The following is a 24898-nucleotide window of genomic DNA, read 5'->3' as shown; positions in this document are numbered from 1 at the left end:
CGTAGCTCCCATACCTACGCAGAGGCCTACGCACGTAGGTGACGTGCACCTCCTCCAAAATGTAACTACGCGTAGAGCCGACGCGGACCGCAAGCTCTGTGATTGGTCCGCTCGACGGCTTGGTCTTTCCCGCATTCACAGCACTTCCGGGATCCCGGACATCGGCCACACATAGGCCGTGTATTTCATCTCCTCCTCTCTATTCTTCATGTAATCATGTCTGTATGATAAACAGCAACATGTATCAGCTGTAGATTAACTTAACACGCTCTGAATCGATGTGGAAAAGTAAACAGAGATCGTAGCAGGACCGGAAGCAGGTGACCGGCTATCAGAGAGACCACACTGCCCTCAAGCGTTTCGGAGGAGAATTGCTGCGCGACACGGACACATCGACGCAGAAGTATGTGGGGCTCATGTCCGCGTCAGCCCCTGCTGCGTAGGGGCGACGCAGAAGTATAAATCAGCCTTTACCCTGCTTACTCATCTTTCACACACAGCAGGTCTGTGATATAAAGTCATCAGCGTAAAGAGATACTGGGTATTCCAAAACCAGCCCAGCAGGGACAGCTGCAGACCTAGCACATCAGCAAAGAACTCCTCCTGCAAGGAGAAAATAATCAGACCTATGAGGGATTGTTTTCATGCAATCAGTTTGGACAGAATGTAAAAGTGTTATCCAAGCAACAAATTTAGAAACAAGACCAAATTACCTCCAGAAAAAAAAATATTCACTCAACCACATCATAAGCTTTCTCTGCATCTAACAATTAAACCATTCCGGCCGTTTGAGAAATGTCAGGAGAAGTTTTTACTCTTTCAATGTTGGGCAATAACTGTCATTCTTTAACAAACCCTGTTTGATTGTCAGAAATTATTTTGGGCAGACCAGGATCAAAACAGTGGGATTAGACATGAGCTTAAAGCTTTACATCTGAAATTTAACAAATAAAGTGGTCCACAGCTGCCACAATCTAAGAGATGTTTGTCTTTCTTAAGAATCAGTAGAGTTAAAGCTTTATTCAAAGTTTGGTAAACTCTCCTGGATGTGAGATGAAACAGATTCCCTCAGTGTGGTGGAAACAGTAAAACCATCCTACCACTGTCTCTCACTTTTTCTCTGTTTGCTCCACCAGCTCGACGAGCCCACCGTTACCGGCGTCACCACCACAAGGGCAGGAGGGAGCACAGGAAGCACAAGAGGCACGGCCACAGAGAGGGAGGACACCACAGAGGAGAGGCGGGTCAGGGCCACAACCACGCCCACTTCTGAACCAAAACATCCTTGACTTTTCTCTTCTGCTGCTGACTGCAGCTTGCCTGTCTCCCTGTCGTCCCCCTCCTTTTCCCCCCATTACCCAACCAAGGCTTCATATCTGACAGCCCAGAACTCTTTGCCTGAACCCCGTCTCTGCACCACCCTCCCCTCAGCTCCACCTCTGGTCCTCCGAGTCAGCCTCTATCATAGTCAATTCTGAGGCCTGTCAAAGTGCTCCCAGGCATCACAAATACAATAACAAGACTGCTCTGAACTCTTTGTCCTTTCCTCTTCAGTTTTAATTTCTTGTCTGAACTTGTATCTCACCTGTCTTTCTTAGTCGACCCAGTTACTCTTCCTTAGAGCTTAACAACGACCTGAAACATGGGGCTACGCTGAGATGTTTTTCAGCACCAAACACTGAACATTTTAGTATGAAACTTTAATAGAGCCAACAACACTGAAAGTACTGTATCAGAATCAGTCAGGAAAGATGTTCATGTTAGTCTGTGAAACACATTATTTCAAATAATCAGTTTATTTCTTGAATCAGCTGCTTTTGGTTTTCTCTTTGCCAGTAGTCATGCTAAACTTAAAGTAAATTATCCTAAAACAAATGTAGTTAATTTACTTCAATTCAGAGATTCAGATTTGTAATTAATTTATTTTATCGTTGGTGTTGTATGTTAGTCAGTTTAAGCGTTATTTTAGATGTAATTCTCAACCTCCAGAGGGAAATGGAAAACACACTGCATCTCTATTCCATGTGATCACATCAGAACAAACATCCATTTGTCTTATTTACAAAAGTGTAAAATAATCTCAAACTGCTTTTGTGATGTGAGACATCTACCCCTGTCATTTCCAAGAGTCAACACTTCTGATTTCAATGTATCTGTAATCAGCAGTTTCACTGTGCTTTATGTTTCTCATAATTTATGTTGCTGTAGGAATATGTGCTGTGAATTAATGAAGATGTTCATTTGCTTGGAGCTTTACATATTTGATTCTATGTGGATAAATTGTGCTGTCAGCAAGCCATAAGAGACATAAAGAACAAGGGAGCAGGTTATATATTGGTAGATCATGTGGCCCTAACATGTGTCACACCTAGCACCAAGTATGATGAGGTCCATTAGAGTTTGATGCACTGCAAGAAAAACAAAAAATTGAAAAGACACACATAATAGGAGATATCTTAAAACTTTATATGTAGCCTCACAAAACTTTATCTAAAACACATTCTTTCAGCTGTTGGGTCACGATAATACATGTCTGTTTTAGGCACATTTCTCAGAATTTGGGAACATCGTTGTTCAACTCATTGATAATGCATTTCATTCTTTCAGACATTTGAATTGGCTTCATTTTTCAATCTGTGTTGTATCAGCCAGCACATTGGCAACCATTGTCCACATATCAAGCAGCTGTGGAGTAACACTAACATTCATTTTCAACCCTAGATAATGTGTGATCACCAAGCAAACTTAATTACAACATTTCCTGTACTTTTGGCTCCTTTTGTGTTATTGCACTTTGTGTTAATTTTTGCAGCTGAATGCAAAAATGATCTAGGTAAGCTGGATCATGCACACTAGCTAGTTGCAATTTTTTTTCACTTTGGTTCTTGGCATGGAGCAATTCATAACAGTTGAATGTGCTGTGAAAAAGTACAATAGTGTCTCTTGTCTAGCTACGGTGTTAACTGCTAGAGCAAACCAAAACAATGAGATGGATGAGGCAGCTCATCAAGCTGATTGAAACCACAGTGGTCTGTTTTTTGTATTGGTTTGTTGTTTCAAGCATCATCTTTCCTGATTCAAATTATTGTTTAATCATTGAGTAATTAAATTAAATAAATTAAAGCAGATTTCTTTCAATTACACAATGTAGATTTTCACAGTGTGCACGGCTCTGCTGATTTATTCAAACATGAAAACTGCTAGAAACTCATTTCGATGACTGTGGAATCAAAAGAAAGCTGTTTGCACAAGGAAGAGAGAATACTATGTGTGTGTTAGTGGGCTCTGATATGTGTGTGTGTTTATGATTGAGGTGGGACGGCAGATACTAAGGCTTCCCATTTCTGGGGCAGAACAAGTCACGCCGCTGTGCCTACACCATTTCACACCTGTGCTCTCCTCCTGCTGCGTGTGCTGCTATAAAGAGGGGATTGGGACATATAAAAAAGCACTTTGCTCTCTTTCCTTTTTCCTTTTCACTGCCTGGTTAAGTTGTTGTCTGTTGTTTAAAGCCAGCACTTGAAGTTGGAGCTTCTGGGATTATGTCCTAAACACTGACTCCAGCACTTTGCTTTCTTTGACTCCGTCTTTGCTCTACTTTTCCTCAATCACCCCTCACTTTCATACATTATGTTTATCCTTCTCATAAACATTCCTCCACCTTAAGTTTAACTAGCTTGTTATTGTTATAGGAGATCACTCAGTTTTATCCCCCTGTCTTTTATTTAACCTATAACAAGACCTCTAAAGCAGGATCAGGTTGTATTAAGTCAAATGAGGTGAGAAAATCCATCCACATTAATTCTCTGCCTTTGTCTGTCTCCTCTCACCTTGGCAATGACAACACCTCTGTGCACAGAGGAGAATAGGGAACCTGCTCCTCTGTATCAGTTTAATTAATCTACCACATCCCTAATTAACAAGCTGCATTATCTCTACAACCTCAGGGCTGTGATGACAAGGGTGGGGGTAGGTTTGATGGACAGCCTGTGGAAGGTTTAGGGTGATTGACAGGAGACCTGGAAAACTGTCACAGCCACCGCATTGCTGTTGTCTTTTAGACTTCAGGTGACAAAAGGGCTTCTTCTTTCTATCTGTTAAGGAATATGCATGGCACCAGTGGATGAGTAAACAGATATATAGAAGCTATTTTTATGGTAATTCAATCCAGAGTATGCTCACAGGTAGTGTGATTACGATCGTCTTAAAGGTTTGGCTGTGTGGCAGAAGAACATTTTAGGAAAAAATGAAATGAACTCTAAAGCATGAGGACACAAGTTTAGACGGAATAACATACCAATGAATGATTCCATGTTGAGGATATGAAAAAAAACTTTTAAGCTCAATGTTTTCAATAACGTTCATTCATTTACACTAAAACTGCATTCATGGCAATTGAAAGAGCAAAGTCTTGATAACCGGTTCCAGAAGTAAAACATTTTAAACACACAGGCCCATTTCACACTTCCATATTACATTCTGTCAAATAGCCATGCATGAGTAGAAAGATAACAGCTGTGGCGGACAAAAGAGCTTGTGTTTGTGCTAGCGACTCTTCCGAGTTCATTAACGCTTCTCAAGACAAAGTTAATGGTTTTCAAGTGTGCATTCACCATAGTCTTCTTGTTGGTTTGCAATTAGCGCTTTGTTGAAGAACGGCTTTATGCACGTGTAACCAAGCTAGGGCTGGAAAGGGATTTCTGGGTTTAGAAGATAAAATACCAACAACGCCACCTTGGGACTTTCACCCAAAGAGTTTTAACAATATACTTATTTTTAGTTACCAACCCCTTAACAGAGGGTTCCCCCTTTAACGATACACAGGTGAGTTCACAAATGAATACAAAAGGCATGGTTTAGAAAAATATATACACAATCTTTATTTAATTGGCAGACAAATAGTTTTAAAAACACAATAATAAATGATTACTTCAACCATGAACAGACCTACTAGAAATCAGTGTTAGAAGGACACCGCTAACTGCAGCCAGGTTATCTGAATCAGGCCTATGAACACGGCACACTCACGACAACAACACACATCTAGTTAATAAATTAGAAGAATGCAAAGAACATGAAAAAGCCTGACAGTAAACTGTAACTACAGAATCTTCAAATCACACGGTTACTGAGCAGAATCTTTAAATCACACTGTTACTGAGCAGAGTCTGTAACTCAAGACAAAAAGAACAAAACAAAGACAAGCTAAATAGAAAGGCAAAAAGACACCAAAAAGACAAGCAAAAAGACACCAAAAAGACAAGGCAAAAGTGGCAATCTCGGCCGTCCGCGACCCTATCACCTCACTACCCTGCGCTCGTATCGCATACTATATGCGTTGCCGGCACACAAACGATCCACCAACCCGAAAGGAACACCGTCTCTCAACCCGGAGCTCTGCAGAGAGTGAAGGGAGCTCCGTCACTCAATTTTATCCCCGCAAACAACCAGGTAACCACAGGTGATTGGTTCCCACCCAGCTGTGGGGCATGAGCGCTAATCAGCCGGTTACACACGGGTGCGCAGTGTTTTCTGTGTTGTTTCATTACAAAGTTAAATCGCCAACTACTGGTCTGGCATTCATACTCCATAGACAAGACTTTAGACTGCTTTTATGTCCTTCCCCATGTCTTTGCCTCTGCAGAGATGATCATGCGTGCAACGAATGAAATGCACACATTTCAGTATATTTCACTCTTTATTTGGTATGATGGAACTTCCAATTATGAAGTTTGATTATGTTCTTTGTTGACGCTTTAATTTTTTCTCTCACCAAACGGCCCAAATTTTAGTAGACCCCACAGACCCCGATTTGTGTTCATAGTCACCTGCTGGGTTATGTGTATTGGATTGTGTTGTCTCTGTAATGGAAAAAGCTTGCTCTTGGCACATCCTATGGGACTGCAAAGTTTTCTGTGTTTTTTGAAGTTTTCCTCAAAAAACAGCAACACAGGTTTTCTGACAGGCTCTCTCTGGCCACCCTCACAATACTGCCTTTAATGTTGACTTTATGAAGAAAAATACCCATTCTTTCTCACATCTTTCCTCTTTAGTTTTCAAAGACATTGACCCTCACACTTAGAAGTGTCTGGGTGTCTTTGCTCATGATCCCCCCTTTTCATCTCCTCTGCCCACAGCCCCCTCTCATTCCCATATTGGTTTTTCTAGTGGAAGCCCTGGGGACCGGCAAACAGACCGAGCAGAAGCCTTATAATTGTGAGTCATAATTATGAAGAAGGGTGGCTTAACAGAGGTTTCTGCCAGCTGTCTCATGGCTGAGCAGCGAGCACCCTGCCTGAGGGGAAAGAAAAGTCAAAGCGCTGAACGTCTCCACAGTGGGCCGGCCGCTTCTGAAGCTCTGCCACCGATCCTAATTGTGACCGAGACATTCCCCTCACTGGCAGACCACAGCTGAAGTTCTTTGAGTTCAGCAGGGATGGCGTGAAGGGATGGAGTGTGGTGAGCGCAACCAATTCGCTGTGTTTGTAGCTGTTGCTGTTTGACTTCACTCAGTCTAAACATTCATGTGGGAGCACAACTTGGTTAACTTTGTTATACCGGCTGCATGGAGGGACTAGGTTGATACAAACAACTCAGATTTCTTTTGAATGTGCGTATGTCTCAAAAACAACACAAGATTCTTGCTGCAGGATAGAATTTCTTCTTACTCCATGAGAAAAATACAACATAAACAGGCACTGCAAACAAACCTGTCAAAAGGAGCTGAGAACTCCTACCTAACCACCAAGCATGGTATTAAGAGTAGAACAGCACGTCTTTTTAAATAAAGAAAACCGTTTCTTTCTCTGGACATCAAAAACAGGCACATTAGGGCATACAAATCAGCATGTGAAGCACAGAGAGGCAATAATAAAAGCATCACACACACCCTTAGTAAATGGTTGTTTTTCCTATTAAACTGTCTGCCTGGCACGCATACACTTTACAAAACAGTACAAGATGTATCACTTGAAACTCCTTGTGTCCCTTGAACAATAGGACCTTAATTTTTGACAGATATTTAAAAAAAAACTTTTATCAAGCTAGCTAGCTTATCAAGAACATTTTAATTTCATTGGTTGGTTAGTTGTGCCATCTTGTTATGAGTTATTAAAGGTTTCTAGCTTCATTAAGAATTTGACAGTAGAGGGGTCCTAAGTCTGCATTTGAAGGCTAAACAGGTATAATGTCAAGAAGACTGAGGCTATAACTGCATGTCCTTGGCTTGATGATAGCATCCTCTCTATTTTTTGATATGTGTAGAAGACAAGACAAGGAAATAAACTCTGGACTTAATCATATTTAACAACTGGTGATTAAATATGCAGGTCATTTCATGCTAACATGGCACTGTTTAGCTGCTTAGCTTGAATACAGGTGGATAGTGTAAATAGCTTACATTAGCAAACATTCTGATACAGCATCCAGGACTAGCTAACGCAGTTCAAACTACTACAGAGACGCCGACACCTGTCTTTGTTGTGTTTTTTGATGTAACATGAGACATCACAAGTTATTTTCTATGACATGTCCCTGGACTTGAAAATAACCACAAGTTATTACTGCCAGTGGACTGAAAATATTCACTAAGGGAACACAATCACACTCTGACTCTTGTTAACATGCACGCCTCGCTGAAACCTGTAATGTGATCTCAATCTTTAAAGGTCTTTCTTATCTGATGTGATGTTAATTTTTTGACAATAGCAGTTTATATGAGGTCAATTTTTACTTAATCAGATGATAATGCAATAACTGCCTCTTTCAGGAGATGAGGGTTGAAATAATTACAAGTTGAGTTTTTTCTAACACCTCACTCTTCCTGTTCCATAATTTCTGTGAATCTCCAATGTGTATTATAAAGAGAATGAAAGATATTTGGTATCTTTGCTTCCCATTTGTTCTAAAATATCTTCACATGAAGCAGAGGCATTTACAGGCAGCACTCATCAGCAATGGCAGCATGGTGAGAATGGAAGAGGCTGTTGTCCTCAGTTGCTCAAAGTCAGACTATTGATTTCATGATTAGGCTGTCTGTCTTGGCTTCCTATTAAGTCTGTCAATGACATTGACTGTACAATAGTGTCCACTGACCGCTGGATGTTAATGACAGGAAAGCAGACTGTCAGAGCTCACTGCACTCCTCTATGTCTCTTTAACAGGCGAGCTGTGTTTTCTATAATGGGAATGGTTATCCTCAAATGCCCTTTCTGAAATATCTGTATCGATATGTTTTCTTATTTTGATCTCAGCCACTAAGGTAAACTCTCTTTCTCCTGCGGACTGCTGCATCTCATCTTCACTGCTCAGTAGCTTTTGTACAGTTACACCCCTGGAGGTATTTGTATGACATGGCTGCATTTTTTGAGGATAGATTGAAAAAACGTTATACTGTGGGAATGACACAAATGCTGAGCAGACACCCATGGCAACACTCCTTTCCTCTGTGATGTAAATACTCCTAGGTTTACCCTTTTCTATCCATTTGAATTCCAGGTGTTTTTGTGTGTGGCGTAGCCTCTTTGGACCATATTCATACAGCCCCAGTGGATTCATTCTCCCTCTTTCAGTTTCTCTTTTCTATTCACACACATTGCTGTTTTGAACTGCTGCATCAGAAACACAGACATGGTCAACACAAATGCTGCCAGAGAGCCAGAGGCAAGGTGATAGTTTAACAAACAGAATAATATCACTTCTTTGGCTCTGTTCCCAGCACAACACTTCAGTTTGCAGCTATAGCTTTGTGTTCATGTTGACTCTGAACACAGAAACAATAAAACTGCATTTGAGCTGCCTGTATGATTGTGGTCCACATGTTTTAATCCATATTTATTGATGTATGTTCTTATGAATTCAGTCCTGTCATTGCATTATATTCTTTACAAGGTAAATGATGATTAAAGGAAACCCTTGTTTGGATCTGTTAACAAGCCTTGTTTGAGTGGTTCTTTGTTGTAGTTTATTTTACACACAGAATGAGTAGAATTTTGGATATGATTAATGCCTTGTTTGTATTGTGCTGGGGACATTCAGGTTATTTGTAAGGAAAAAATGAGTAGCCTGGTGGGGACAAAAATATTGATATCAAGATGAAATTTTATATAAACAGCACTAAATCACTACAAATAATTTGACAAGTCATTTGTACAGATGGTAAATTTAAGTCTCATATAGGAGATGAAAACAATGTAATGTACACCCTATATATATTGTTAAAAACTAAATATCAGTTATGATAAACTCCTACCAGTAGTATATAATGTTATATTGTGTTTACTGGTACATTTCCCACTAATAAGATCAACATAATGTGCCAACCACTGTAAAAGTCATGTAAAAATCCATTTATATCTTGTCCTTGTTTAACATGTACGAAAATAATTAAGTGCCACAGCAACAACTTTTATGGTGATAGGTATGAATAAGATTGCCTGATGGAATTAAGCAGGGTTGTGGTTATGCTGTGTGTACCATAAACATTGGAGTACAAGCTTGGAAAATTTTCCTTTAAGAGATGTTCCCAGTAAAGCTTGATGAAATAAACGCTTTACCTGCCTAGCTACTACCACGCTAAGAAGCATTCTAAAGCCCTCAATGCTGCTTGGAGAAAGAGAGAATCAATGCAAGAGGAGGGAAATTGGAGAAGTGATAATAATGCTTTTATGTGAGGTTTAAAGCTGGTATTGTCACGGTTAAAGAATAACGAGGAGGAGGACCCATGTGCAGATTCCATAATAATACTGAATTAATAAATAAAAGCTAAGAGATAAAACTAAATCCAGGGAACACAGGAATCACAGTCACAGAAGACATGATACAACACAGCTCACACATCACAAACACAATGAACCGACACAGAAGGAAGGAAAACAGAGACTGTATATACACACTGGGTAACAGGTAAGGGGACACAGGTAAGAACAACAAGGTACAGGTGAAGACAATCGTAAAGGAGGGAAAACACAGGAAGTAATTTTTAACACACGGGGAGATTCTACAACAGGAAGCACAAGAAAATAGCACAGACAAGGAATACAAATTAGTATACAAAAAAGAAGAACATATAACCAAAGGGAAATCAACACATGAAACAAAATACCCTAGGAATTAAATACACTTGAACAGGAACCAGAATAACCTAAAATCACTAAAAGAAAACAAAGAAACGACAAACAACATTTAACCAATCCTTTTCAAACATACATCATGACCTTTGTTGCTCTTAAACTTTAAGGCTAGTAAACCTTGAATTTTTTTTTCAACAACCTGATATATTTTTAAACACTTGGAAAACCAGACAGCCACCCACTTGTTTAGCACTGAGAAAGAATCATTGATCAAGCCAGTGGTGGTCCTCATGAGTTCCACACATATATTTGTGATGAATGATTATATCTACAAGACTGTGAAGAGTTTTATCTCTTCCTTGGAAATTCAAAGTGATGCAAACCTTCATTTTTGTGTCCTCTGTTGCTATATATATGACCGCTGTACTGTTTTAGCTCTAGGCTGACTTTCCTTCAGCTGCAAAACAATCTGCACCTCTCTGACTTCCATGTGTCAAGGAAATGCATTTCCAAATCTCTTTGGATTAGGTATAATATTTCTCTCCTCTGCCAAGATTACAAGAAAACATTTTGCCCAGATTGGTTTTATATTCAAATTCTGCTGCAGAGTTTAGTAAAAGAAAAGGTCACCTGGGGCAGATCCCTTAGCGGTACTGGGGAAACAAGTGGGAGGAAAGAAGGAGGAGAAGAGACGAGACAGGGAAGATAGAGGGATCAAAGGTAAGAGAAAGGAGGGAGTGTAGCTAAAGGGGAAGAAGAAAGAAGAGTTCTGTTTTGGCAGAGAGCACACCTACTGTTACCGTCTAACCTCAGAGACCTTCAATTCACCTGAGCGTCCTCTGTTAGGCTGTATACAAGTCTTCTCCTATCAATGGACAATTTCCTCTGCCTTACAGCGGTGTTTCCTGTAAAACAACCTCCTCTCCCTCACTGCATTCCTCCCTGCCTTGCTCCCCTATTCCTCTCATCTCCTTTGATATGCAACTAGATTCATTATTATTCCGAAACACAGGAAGAAGCCACACTCTCGAGTTCTGTTTTCTGTCGACAATCAATCACTCTGAACATAGTATCTCTTTTACATTTTCTTCCTCCAGTTTTGCTGCCTGAGTGATGTCTTCACTCGGCTCAGTGACTGACGGGGATAGTGCTGAAAAGGGCTGCTTACCAGGGATCATCACTCAATGATCATTATCGCTTAAATTTACAGCTAGATATGACTTTCACCAAAGATCCAGCAGGGGAGTTTATAAGAGGAGTGCTTACAAAGATACTACAATCATTACCAAGTCCAGACAATCACTGGGGTTATGTCCCTGGCCCTGAATTAACTAGCTCTGAGGCCTAGAATGTCTGAGGTGAGGCTTTCAAAGACACATCCAAGCATATCTTCTTAGAAACTTTCAAATGATGACCAATAAAAGGGGTATTAAAACACTATTTATACTGCAGATTTGTTCTAATTCCTTTATTATAGCTTTGAATAGTGATGAGCAAATAAATGAGAGGCATGAAAAGACTGACAACCATAACCTTGTTCTTGGGTCGATGTTAAGCTGATCTGGCAAGCGTGGAGAATCAATGGGGATCTTTGGTATTATCCTGCATTATCTAAAAATGAAGCTGCCAAAGTTCATGAAGATTATGAAAAGCAACAAGGGCTTTAGCATCATCTCAGGCATGGCAGTCTCTTACTCAGCCTTGAAGCTGCCCTGCCTCTTCTACTTGCAGAATTACTGTCTGACTACATCTCACACATACACATAAGAGGCTGCAGTAAAAAAACACTTTTTTGCCATCACACATTTGTATGCACATGAAACGTATCAAATAAAACGGATTAATATGCATCTTAACTCTGTGTATCTTCCTCATCTTTATGGCAGCCAGTTAGTTGAATAGTTTCTCCTGTGAATCTGCAGTGATGCCTGTCCTAATGGTGGCCGCAGATGGCGGCTCATCACCTCACTAACAGTTTCTTTTTACAGTCATCTGGGTGTGTGCATGTGTTAGTGCATGAGTCAAACCTGAGAGTAAAGCCAGCAAAAATGTCAGTATGGGCCAAGTCCTTCATACACTGTTGCCTCAGCACTCTCCCATTCCAGCTGTGTGTAATCTGTGCAATATAAACTACAGTCGTTACATGATCCTAAATCAAGAAATCTGGTTTAACGTGACTATTTTATCACCTCTGTGGTGGCTAAAAGTTCAATAAAAGCACAGGTACTTTAATCATAACCATAACCATTATTATCATTATCATTATAATTATTATTATTATATTTTGCTCAGGTTTTATGCCACTCTTTTTTTGAAAAGTGCTATATAAATAAAGTTTATTATTATTATTATTATTATTATTATTGTTATTATTATTATTATTATTATTATTATTATTATTATTATTATTATTATTATTATTATTATTATTATTATTATTATATTTTTTATGTCACTTTTAACCAGTGCTCCCCATGTATCTGGCATGTCAGACTTCAAAAAATGAAACAATTCACACAATGACAACTTTCATGTTCAGTCATATTATGTGTTGTGTTGTGTTGTGTTGTGTTGTGTTGTGTAGTGTTATGTTATGTTATGTTATGTTATGTTATGTTGTGTTGTGTTGTGTCGTGTCGTGTCGTGTCGTGTCGTGTCGTGTCGTGTCGTGTCGTTACGCTATGTTAAGTGATATTAAGGAAAGGAGGAAGTGGTGTATCAGTAATGTAATGTGTAATGGATGGCAAGCAGAAACATACCTCTTTGAGCAGAAATAGAGCTATTTAGAAATGGGTCCCTTGAATGGTAAGTTCAGCTTCAAAGCTCTGCCAGATGGTTCTCTCAACAAGATCACAGTTATTTGCATTTCCTGTCAATTTGAATTATGTTACCAGTGAACTACGTAAGTAACACCTGCTGGCCAGACTTGACAGTTTGCAATTCAGACGCTGGAAAACAAAGTTAAATTGGTGGCTACTAACTTTGTGGAGGATGAGGATGTGCTTTAAATAATTTGCATCACTTCCAATGACTGCACATATGAAAGTCTTCTGGAGCAATCAATGTGCCAAAGATCATTTGATTCTCAAATCAAGAAACTGGTAAAAACGGCTTTACCTTGTTACATTCCTTTGCTCATAAAGCTACCTACTCATCATAAAATACTGCATTAAAGGATTTACATTCAAAGACCCAAGTATTAACTTTGTATCAACCTTTTAAGAACTTCCTCTGCAGTAAATGTCCTCTGTGACTGAATGAAAATTATAAATGACATCATACAACTGTGTTAATACTGATGCAATAAGGTGTAAGTGCTATTTCCCTTTTGTGGCTGATGGAGATGGAACTAGTTTTAATAATTAATTTATGTTGCTCTAGTTTGAATTCATTACCCTAAGTTTTAGTTGGTGTTTTTGTTCTGTTCTTTCCTTCTTTGTGGGATTCATTTTTGTGGGGTTCTGTATGTTTATTTTCCTAAAGCTATTTTAGTTTTTTTTTAGAGAGAATCAAAAGATATAAAGTCTGGCCCAAACAAAAATCTTTGAAATCTTAAAGTTGTTGAAAAGGTGTTGGACCCAATACATGACGACAATCAGTGACAAAATAAACAGTTTTGTTCTTGTAGTGTGTAAAGTGCAATGATTTGACCAACACAGCACACCACACACTTACAGATTACTTTCACTGACAACCAAAGTCCCCACTCTCAAACTGGAAATCCTGCAAACGTGACTTTAGTAGAGTACACAAACATGGCAAATGGCAAAATGTTTGATAAGCTAGATGTTTCCAGCTGCTACCTACCTGGTACATCATCATGATACATACATTGTGGTTGCAATTTCTGTCACCTTGTCAGTTTTGTTGTTGTATGTTTTACACAAGCAGCAACCTCCGGTCTAAAAATATGAGTCCAATGCGGAAGTACTAAAAACTGCAGTTCATCGAGGATCCGCTTGAGGCTGGCTCCGGAAGTATCCGAAACCACATACACACCACTTCAAAAAAGCTGATCTTAACAGCAGAAATAAACATGTTTACAGCCTGGTACAAAAGACGAGTGTAGTCTGGATAGCTAATTTATCAATCGGCATACACTGTACGGGGAGTGAATTTTTTTCTAAAACAGCAATTTCAAAGATATTGAGATTACGAGTCTTCCAATGAGAGGTACAGCTGACTTGATTGACAGGCGGGAACACTGTAGCTGTTGGCTAGGAGGCTCAAAGCCTGCCTCTTTACATCACAATCGCTCGACTGCAGCAATATGGCTGCTGTTGAGCGATTGGCCTCAAAACAGCTCTTCAGAAACAGATGGGTGACGTCACGGATCCTATGTCCATATTTTATACAGTCTATGGTTTTATAGCATGTTTTGTATACAAACTTGTGTTGTTGCCACAAATCAAGTTAGTTCTTCCATCCAACTTCATCCTTCATCTTTACTATTGTCACCATGGCTGTTGGTTGTTGTGAGTCCGTCTTCAGTCGACTTGCTCTCCAATTGCTAAACATTTGTTTCCACATGACAATCCACTGAGTTCTTCCAAGGGTTCCCCACCACACAACAGGAAACCTGATCAATGATATTGGACATGTTTACTATTTCAAATCAGTGCTGCCCTGATAGTCTTCAGAGCAGATTGAAGGAAGTTAGTTTTATCGTACCTCTGGAAAATCTGGCAAGATAATATAATCTGTAGGACCAACAAAAAGTTGGGCTTTTACTGATTTCTTTCAGAAGGTGGGTTCCCAGCCCAAAATCAGCCCAATTTTTTTCTACGTCAGTCCACAAAGTTTGACATTAGGCATTCGGCTATTAAATTCAACACAGAAGTATAAACAAGGCTTAAGGATGTGAATATTTTTCCGCAGGTCACTATTCTACAGCTTGAAAAACAGAAATTCAGTTCCTCCTGCCCTCTGCACAAAGCAAACAGCACTTCAATTTGGTAAGCCCAATGGGTCTATAAAATACCAAATTAGAAAATGTGTGAAATAGCTCTGAACAGGAAATGTTCTGAGACACACACACACTCAGCTGATAGATCGGGACAGTTTTAAAGGTCAGAAGTTTGCCTCTTTACACCGGCCTCCTGTGGGAACTCACTTTAAGTTCCTCACAAGATGAAAGTGCACACAGGCTAAAAAAGTGAATTGTAGGTGTTTTGGGACCAGGTCTTGGGACCAAGGTGAGATAAAGTTCAGCAGTGTGTGTACTTCTTAAGCCATTCAATCCCCTCTCTCCCCTGCAGAGCTACAATAACTCTCATACTGGCCAATTTCTGCATGCTGGTGCTGGGCCACATACCTGTGAGTCTTCTTGCACTCCCCTGCAGTCTACAGCTATTTATCTGCCCCCCCCCCCCCAACTCTTATCTTTCCGCCTTCACCTAATTCTCTCAAACCTCTTCTCCAACCTATCTCTCTTCCACACATCTTATTCTCCCTGTTTTTCTCCCTTCCTGCCTTTCACTCTGTCCTTCCCTGTGACTTTATGTTTTTGCTGAGGCTGTCTCATTTCCTTCATCTCTCCCTAACAGGCACACAAAACATACACTTCCCAATCCACACACACACACTCTGAACCTCATTTTCACAGAACTGTTTCATTAACCTCCAGCCATTCTCTTTCAACCAAATCAGGGATTGCTGAAAAAGGCTGATGAGTAAACCAGTGTGACTCCAGTTCTTGCTGTGCAAGGGTGACAGTCGGCAACCTCATAGGTCAGATGATAGAAGGTTGGAAGCTGAGCTGTGGTAAATTTAAAGCAGTTTTTTCTATAGATGACATGGCACTTACTCCCATTCATTAGCCACAGTGTACTCCATTAGATTGTTAACACTTTCAATTAACTCAACTCTGCTGCCTGTTTAATAACCCCTGCTCTCCGGGGAAAAAACTCTTACAATTTGGCCAATTAACCATCTCCAGAAACCAACTGCTTTCCCTGGTAGAATATTAATGCGCAGCAGCATGGTTCAGCTGAATTACACAGTGTATAAGGTATTAAAGGAAACATTTAGGGAGATGTGGTCGTTTCAGATGCTATTTCCCAAGGGCTAATGCAGTGTGGATATGGCTCTCTGTTTGCACGTTCAATCATAACAATGTTGAAGTTTGTGCAAAGCTAAACTTAATTCCTGTGGGAAAAATCTCAAAGCGTTGTACTGCACTCACTCAACCAATGAGTTGTATGCTGAGATATTTGGAGAGAAGAGGAAAGAGAGGGAAGAGGAAAGGTACTCTTCACCACTGCCTGTTAATACTGCAGCAAACATTAGTTTCCGATAGTATTGGCTCATACTAGCATGGAGGATGTTTTAAATATTACCATGACTTTACTTGATGAACACAATGTTTTAGATTAGCGGATAAATGCTGTACGGCACAGTATGGCCTTTGAAAGTGTTTTAGGACTAGTTCAAAATATCAACAGACTTTGAAAGTGATGGAACAGAAGACCTTGATGAGGTGTTGCATCAGTTTTATGTATCAATTGGTCTGACCATACCTGCCAACATTAAGCTGTGAAAAAGAGGTTGAATTTCTGGGGTACCGGAAATACCAGCTTTCTCCAAGTCCATAATACAAATGTAGACTGGATGGACAAACTCCCATGCCCCCTTGTGAGGGAGCTGGACAGCATCCCCCCACTAAGGTGAAAAAAACAATACATACATTGACTGTAAAGTTTAACCACAATCTAATACAGGAAGTTGTTTTTGTTTTGGGGTCTTTTATTGTGGAAAGAAATCCCTTACTAATCCCTCTCTCTCTGAGGTCTACTTCCGGGGGCATGTTTTCATGGGTGCACATATGAAGATGCAGCCACAAGAGTCCAGCAGCTGCATATGGTTAGGCTGAGTTGAGGGATCAGGGGAGAGCGAGGGGAGGGGGAGAGGGGATATTTTGTTAAGTTTGGCTTATGGGGTATTTTTTCAGTTTATTAGGTATTTTCTTTAATCTGTATTAGTATTTCAGTCAATTGCATTGTGTTTTTTATTTGTAAATATTGTTTAAATGTAACTGTATGTTTTAAAGTCAGGGGGAAGTGTCACTGTGATTATACTGGTGTGGGAGGAGACTGAGGTGTAGAAAAGGCCAAGTGAGATTCAGCAGTGAGTGTGCTGGAAGGTGGGGGTCAGGTTTTGTCTCCTCTGTTTGGCTGCTGCTGTAATTACGGCTTCAGCTACACCTGTGACATCTCCTTTGTCTTACAGGAATCTGCTTCATGTTGTGTGAGACTCTTTGTACTTGTGGTGGACTTCAGTAAAAAGAAAAACTAGAGCTCTGGAACCTCTTGTCTCGTGCTCCTTATTTTTCCATCCGGCTCTACACTCTTCTGCCATCCGGTTCCATCCAGTTGGTAGAGGTTTATCCACACCCAAAACCCTACACCCCTCCGGAAGCTTTCAAAGGTTAAGAGTTGGTCCACTGTACCACAACCAGGACAAAATCTGCATTCTTCCTCCTGTATATGAGCCGACCGGAGCCTCCTTTCGAGCACCCAAGTGTAAACCTTTCACAGGAGGCTGAGTAGTGTGAAACCCCCATAATTGGAGCACATCTCAGGGCAAATCTCATCTTCACCCTGCGCCTTGCCACTGAGGAACTTTTTGACTACCTCAGCCAACTCTGCAAAAGATATAGACGAGGCTTCCCCTGGGTCTTCAGACTCTGCCTCCTCAGAAGAGGATGCTTCAGCTGGATTCCTCAAAGTGTTAATATAAACTACATAGGCAAGCCAGGCATTCAGCAAGATGAAATATAAGACAAAAAAATAGAAAATTGTGAAAAAGTGAAATATTTTCCATCTGTTATTTAGAAAAGGGAAAATCAAATTTATCCTGGAAGCTTCACTAATCTACTATTCAAACAATAATCACCATGTATCTCTCGGTCTAGTTCAGTACACGCAAACACAACCATGGGGAGGACTTCTGGTTTGACAGTTGTCCAGGAGATGATCGTCGACAACCTCGGGCTGGCTGTTCACAGAGTGCATGTTGCAGCATATAAATGGTAGGTTGTCCAGAAGAGAAAGTTATGTATAGGAAAAGGTGCATGAGCATGACCAAGATTTGAAATGTTAATGTTGATTCAAGAAACTGGGAGAGCTTCTCAAGAAGTCGGCTTAGGTCAGTCACCACTTGGCGATGTCTCCAATAAAAGGACCACCAATTAATTGCATTCCTAATATCAAGTCACTCCCAAACCAGAGCCATCAGAAGTGTCTTACCTGGGATAATGAGAAAAGAACTGGACTGCTACTCAGTGGTCCAAAGTCCTCATTTTAAGGTGAAAGTAAAGTTTGCATTTCATTTTGGAGAGTGGAAGGGCACAGAATCCAAGGTGCTAAAACTCTAATGTGAAGTTTTCATGATTGGGGTGCCATGTCATCTGATGGTGTTGGTCCACTATGTTTCATCAACTCCAAAGACAGGTGATTAAAGAGCACCTCATACTTCCATCTGCTGACATGAAGCTTCATGGAGATGCTGATTTTCTTTCCCAGCAGGACAGAGCACTTGCCCACAGCGCCAAAACTACCACCACATGATTCACTGACCATGATACCTCTGTGCCACCTGTTAATTCACCTGACCTGAATCCCATAAAGAATCTACGGGAAATTTGAGAAAGATGAGAAACACCAAACCCAAAAATACAAACAAGCTGAGGGCTGGTTTCTCAGTAGCCGGGGTTCAATAACACCCCAGCAGTGCCACAGGCTGATTGCCCTCATAGATGCAGTAATTGGAGCCCTTACCAGGTAACCAAGTATTGAGTGTAGTAATGAACATACTTTATTATTAGTTCGACATTTATTTTTTTACATCCTGTTTTGATTAATCTTAGGAAATATTCTAATGATATGAGACACTGGGTGTCTGATTTTCATGAGCTATAAGCCAAACCATCACAATTCAAACAAAACAAAGGATTGAGATGTTTATTTTGCATGTCCCGCATTTCAAAATACATCAACGTTAATTCTTTTAATACAGTTATTTTAAAAAAGTCTTTAAACATTTAAAAATGAACTATTATACATTTTTTCTAGTTATATTTTGGGGTTTTTTTGCATTTATTGATAGAAAAGCTGAAGAGAAACAGTAAACTTGGGGTGAGTAGAGAGTGGGGTAACACATGCAGTAAATGGTCGCAGCCGGGAGTCAAACTGGCGACCTCTGTGACGAGGACTATAGCCTCTGTATATGGGGCATGCTTAGCCCGCTATGCCACTGGAGGCCCATTGCTAATTTTTTTTTGCTTCACCTATAAATAGTCATATGCCTTTATCCCTGTCATGGGGTTTGATTCAGATGAGTGAGGAATTGTACCAAACACAAATAAATAGATGAAAACAATTTTTTTCACTTTTAACCCGGTAAAGTTTCAAGTGCATATGTAAGCCAGTTGAATGAAAAAGCTTTTATTTTTCTCAAGCTTAATTCCGCCTTCATCTGCAAGCTTTTTCACACCATACGACTAACTTAGAGAGAGAAGATTAGGTTATAAATCTGTGAAATTCCCTTTTAACCCTTCATCCCTGCAGATATTTCTAGCACATTCACAGGCCCTAACCTCTGTCACAAGCTGATAAGTGAGAGCGAGCACAATCCCACGCCTTTGTGAAGCCTTCCACTGTTGTTACAGGGTCATATAATTTCATTTCATGCTTCGAAGAAACCGCGATGAGGAAGCCTGATGAAATGACGACAGCCATGTCATCTTCTGAGTAATCCAGTTTAGAGGGTTTAATCACTTTTCTGCAGAGCCTCCGCCTTTGTACTGTCCTGTACCTGTCAGTATTTTCTCTTTGTCTTTACATCAAATGTCTCTCCTGTCGATGAATAAAGGCGAAGTGAAGCAGCTTTAATCAAGGCCAGAACCTCTCTGATAATCAGCCTCATGAGGATTGTTTATGGCCTGGCCTGTTGAGCCTGCCATCTGTGGAATGTTCCAGGTTTTTAAGGGCGATGTTGGTCAGACATGTTGCTCTATTACTATTGCTATTTTAGATAAGAAAGGTACACAAATCTGTCCATTCGAAGTAGTGGATGCTATATGTAATGATCCTTCTCTTATATAACACCAAGTTTGATTTTAATAGGATGCAAAAAGTCCCTGAGTTAACATAAAAGATTCTGAGTACATTAAAAAAATCTTAATAGCCTCAGTCTTGAAATGTGGAATACATAATCCTCCATAAATTATATATGTCACAGTGCATCAACCAGGACTTTGCTCATTAATTTATTGGCTGTGGCTCTACATTAACACAGTAGCACAGACTAATGGGGCTGTTGAAAGTAGTCAGTGAATCATTAAAATTATCAACCTTGATTATCGAGGTCATTTGAAAGCCTCTTTTTAGCCTTTGAAAAATCACACAGCTGTCAGTTGGCAGCGAACAAACATTTTTTTCTCCACTCAAGTTTGTCATTCTCAGCAATTATTTCATGACGCTGGCCTCGCTGTGAACTTGACTCTAATAACATGCTGCTAGTTGCTATGGCGATGACACGGTCTGTTCTACTGTGCCGGAGTAACATCAACATACTCCCACTCAGAGCCAGGTTCATCGCTTAGCGGTCTCTCTCTATCTGGCAAACAGTCAAACACACCAGACAGAGTAAATCCCCGTACACTGCAAAATGAAATGTTCATCACTTACCAACACCAACTGCTACTCACAACTACCACTTGACATATTGATACCAACTAACTAATAATGAAAACAAAAACTTTGAAGTGTGGTGAAGGGCTCATTTGGCAGCTAAGGTCTCAGCTAATAAAAAAAAGATGTGTGTAAATATGAGGAATAAGCTGCACATGAGCAAGTCATAAACATCTGCCAAGAACAAAAGTGTGAATTTTGAATATTAAATTGTGCACTTTAGATCACAATTTGAAATGGAAATAATATAGTAAGAGCTGTGGCGCAATGTAAAATGTTGATACAACAGAATTTGATTGTTTGCATGTCATTATAAGTCTGTAATTAAGTGAAAATGGTGCAAAGACAACATGCGCCAACTGTGCATGCAGCCTGTGAGAGTCGTTCCTCTTCGTTCATTCTTCTTTCTGATTTTTCTTCTCCTTCTTCATCAAACTTTATCGGATTTTTCTCTGGCAGTTTGTTGAAGTTGTGACCTCTTTTGGCCTTCCGTTGGTGAGACTTGTGGACTGTTTTTCACAATGAAATCACCAACTTTAACTTTTACTCACATTACTGTTGCCCGGCAATCCCACTTTCTTTGTTTTTACTCATGCTCAGCTGGTTGAGCTGAAGCTGGCCGGCTGGATGTTCATGGGGAGCTCTGAAGATTTGGGACACATGGAGGCAGAGGAGGCACAGAGCTACGAGGGAGACTAAGGTTTATGGAGAGGAGATCGAAGCTGAGTCTCTCCTCTCTCATCATGGGCAGCGTGAGATCTCTGGCTTATACGATGGACAAGCTAACAGGACTAGCCAGGAGTCAGACGGAGTTTCGGCAATGTAGCATGTTTTGCTTCACGGAAACGTGGCTGCATCAAGATATTCCCGACCACGTCGTCTCCATTGACGGCTTCCAGACTGTCAGGGCAGACCGGGATAGCACCGAGGGCCTCTGACCATATTATCTGCACAGGGAGATCTCACATGTCATACTGGTAGCTGTTTATGTAGCACCTGTAAAAAGATGTTTTTGTATATTAATTTTATATTAATATTCAGTAATCTTTATGTACTGTAATGAAAATCAATGTTCTGTGTTTTAGGTTTAGTGACCAGTTAAGTTGCACTGCACTGTCCAGTAGGTGGCAGCAGATACCGTTTGATAACACAATAAGGGAAAACACAGAAGAAGTGCCAGGCTGTGGTCTGTGTGGTTGTTGAAGGGTGTGCTCGGTGTTGCCGCACTTGTTGTATTCTCTCTGCCGACCATGCTGTTGAAAAATAAATGAATCACTTCTACACCATAAACGTCGTGGTAGTCTGGATGGTGTAACATTTTGGGGGCTCGTCCGGGATTATTATTCACAGCAAAGGACTCTGAACTCCGGGAGAAACACGGTAAACGTCGCATCTGTGTGGGAAAGCTAACGACAGCAGGCTAACAAAGCTAATGGTTAGCAACAGATAGCTGTTGAAGTTTAGCTAGCACGACAGAGTCTCGTTTTGTTTTTTTCCGAGTGTCAGTAAGTGAGAAACGATAACAACAAGATGTCAGAGCTCCGGGAAGAATTCCTTTTGGACATGGAAAAAAAACTGTTTGAAATGACAGTGAAAGAACTACACAAAGTGTGTGAATACTGTAAAATAGCAGGCAAAGACTCTGAGGACATTAAAGATAAAAGCCGTCGGGCACTAGTGAAACACGTTATAAAGTTTTGTGAACGTGAAGAGTTTTTGGAGAGAGAAGACGAGGGCATGGCTGTGCTGTTGGAGCTGAATGACGCATTTGGGGTTCTGCGAGAGGACCAGTCGGAGACCGACGACGTGGGAGCAGCGCCTGTCTCTTCTGCACCTACAGCCGCGGAGGGGCTAGATGAGGCAGTCCGCCCGACCCAGCCGACGCTGGACCCACAACAAGGGGACAACGCACCGCTACTGTCGACGCTGGAGCAGCGGGTCGTCCCAGAGACAGCGCGGGTCGTCCCAGAGACAGCGCGGGACGAGGGCACTCGACGCAGAGGTAGAGACTCCACTAGCAACAGCTGCTGCGCTTCCTCCAGCGGATTTAGAAAGGATTTCAGGATAAATGGATATGTTGGTGAGTCAACATCAAAAGACACACTAAGCTTCAGTAGCCTTGAACACCAGATCGAAAGTGGTCTAAGAAAGGGCTATCCAGAAGTGGAAATTACGGAAGCAGTGATTCGTGCTGTTAACCCTGGGTTGAAACTGAGGAGTTATTTAGAGGGAAAAACAGATCTCACCTTAGCCACTCTCAGACAAATATTACGAGCACATTATGCAGAAAAGGATGCAACTGTCCTGTACCAACAACTAACAAAAGCTGCACAAGGACTTGGTGAAACAGCACTTGATTTCCTCGTCCGAGTACTTGACCTGCGTCAAAAAGTCCTGTTTGCATCCGAGCGTGCCCAGTCTGGCCTGAAGTACAACAAAGAGCTAGTTAATAGCCAGTGTTCTCAGTCTATCACGACAGGTTTAGCTAATGATAACATCAGAGCGGAGATGAGGATGTATTTGCAGGATGAGAAAAGTAGTGACGAGCTGCTCCTCCAAAAGATGCAAATTGCTCAGTATAATGAAAATGAGAGGGCCCAGAAGATAAAAGTTACAACTAAAGCCACACACAGAGCGAGTCTCAACATCGTAGAGAAAAGTGGAGATGAAGATGACTCTGTAACATCACCAGCCTCACTTAAGCCTAACAAACCCACCAAAGAAAATCCCCTGTTTGCAAAAATGGATGAAAACAGCACTGCAATTAGGGAACTCACAGGCCAGGTAGCATCACTGGTTCAAACAGTTCAGCGCGAGAGGAAATCTGTCTATGAAAACCAAACTAAGTCTCCCCCTAGTACTTTTAAGAGGCCAAAGAGACGATGTGTAGCATGTCAGCAGGACCAGAAAGAGTGCAACCATTGTTTCAAGTGTGGCAGTGATACACATTGGGCAAAAGGGTGCAGAGTAGTGGACAGACAGAAACCGTCGGGAAACGGGAGGAGGTTGTGATGGAGGGACAAGTCATGACCTCGGAGCACAAGTCCCAAAATGACTCAAACACAGGATTGAATCCCCAGTCTGATCTTCTGAACTCATGCGGAGTGCAGGGGAAAAGAGAAAAGCTCTTCAAGCACCGCCCTCCAGCACCATTAAAGCCAAATGTCAACAATAAAGATCAGTCTTTCAGCTCACACAACCCAGTTCCAAAACACAAACAGGTGGCACAGCTTGTAGGGAAGAAATGCCTTGTTTGGTTTAACATGAACGGTGTCAAGACACAAGCTCTGTGGGACACAGGAGCTCAGGTGTCCATCATGAGTGAGACGTGGAAGTCCCAAAACTTGCCAGATGCAAAAATCCATCCTATAAGTGACTTGATAAGCGATGACGAATTGCTAGATTTAAGAGCTGCCAACGGCTCAGAAATCCCCTTTCAGGGCTGGATCGAGATCAGTCTGAGTCTATGTGACCCGAAAACTAAGATAGCAAGTTCAGATGAGATACTAGTTCCTGTTCTAGTGAGCAGAGACATAATACAGAGACCTATAATAGGGTTTAATGCTATCGAAGAGATAATGAAAGAGAAAGAGAATCAGGTCCAGGTAGGTGAAAGGCTAGCTTTGCTCAGAAATTCATTGAGGATCGGATCAAGAAAAGCAGAAGCACTGCTTAACCTCATTCAGGGAGCTACAGAGGAAAATGTTACTTACCTTGTCAAAACAGGACGTACATCTGTTGTAGTTCCAGGTGGGCAAGTGATTTGCATTAGCTGCCCTGTTAGAACAGATCTCAAAGTAAAAACTGAAATGCTCTTTGAACCCGAAGAAAACCTTTCACTGGATGAGGGACTCGAGATCACCTGTCAGTTATTGAATATCTCTTGCTCCTCACGTAAGGTAGATATTTATGTCAAAAATGCGACTCAGCATGACATTACAATGCCAGGCAAAACCATGATAGGGAGCATACAGAAGATAGCAGACTGTTATCCACTGTACCCAGACGAACATCAGGTTAACTCGGTAGTGGTAGAAGAGTCTAAAAACCCACCTCACTCTAAGACAGAGACGTCACATGATGATCCACAAGAAAAACTGTGGGATCCGCCCGTCAGCTTGGATCATCTGACAAGCG

General features: G+C 41.0%; 1 protein-coding gene across 1 annotated transcript in view; it reads left to right on the top strand.

The window, feature by feature from the left end:
• The window catches only part of LOC117807474 (neurocan core protein-like), a 90449-nt gene extending 87683 nt beyond the window's left edge, over nt 1-2766 (top strand). The window contains exon 16 of the mRNA XM_034676790.1: nt 1137-2766. Coding sequence (XP_034532681.1) covers nt 1137-1273 — 137 coding nt within the window. The 3' untranslated portion in view covers nt 1274-2766. The remainder of the gene's footprint in view (nt 1-1136) is intronic.
• The last annotated feature ends 22132 nt before the right edge of the window (nt 2767-24898 follow it).

Source organism: Notolabrus celidotus, chromosome 2, assembly GCF_009762535.1.
Source record: "Notolabrus celidotus isolate fNotCel1 chromosome 2, fNotCel1.pri, whole genome shotgun sequence".
Lineage (NCBI taxonomy): Eukaryota > Metazoa > Chordata > Actinopteri > Labriformes > Labridae > Notolabrus > Notolabrus celidotus.
The sequence above is the reverse complement of the archived record's forward strand: the minus strand, read 5'-3'. Positions and strand labels throughout refer to the sequence as shown.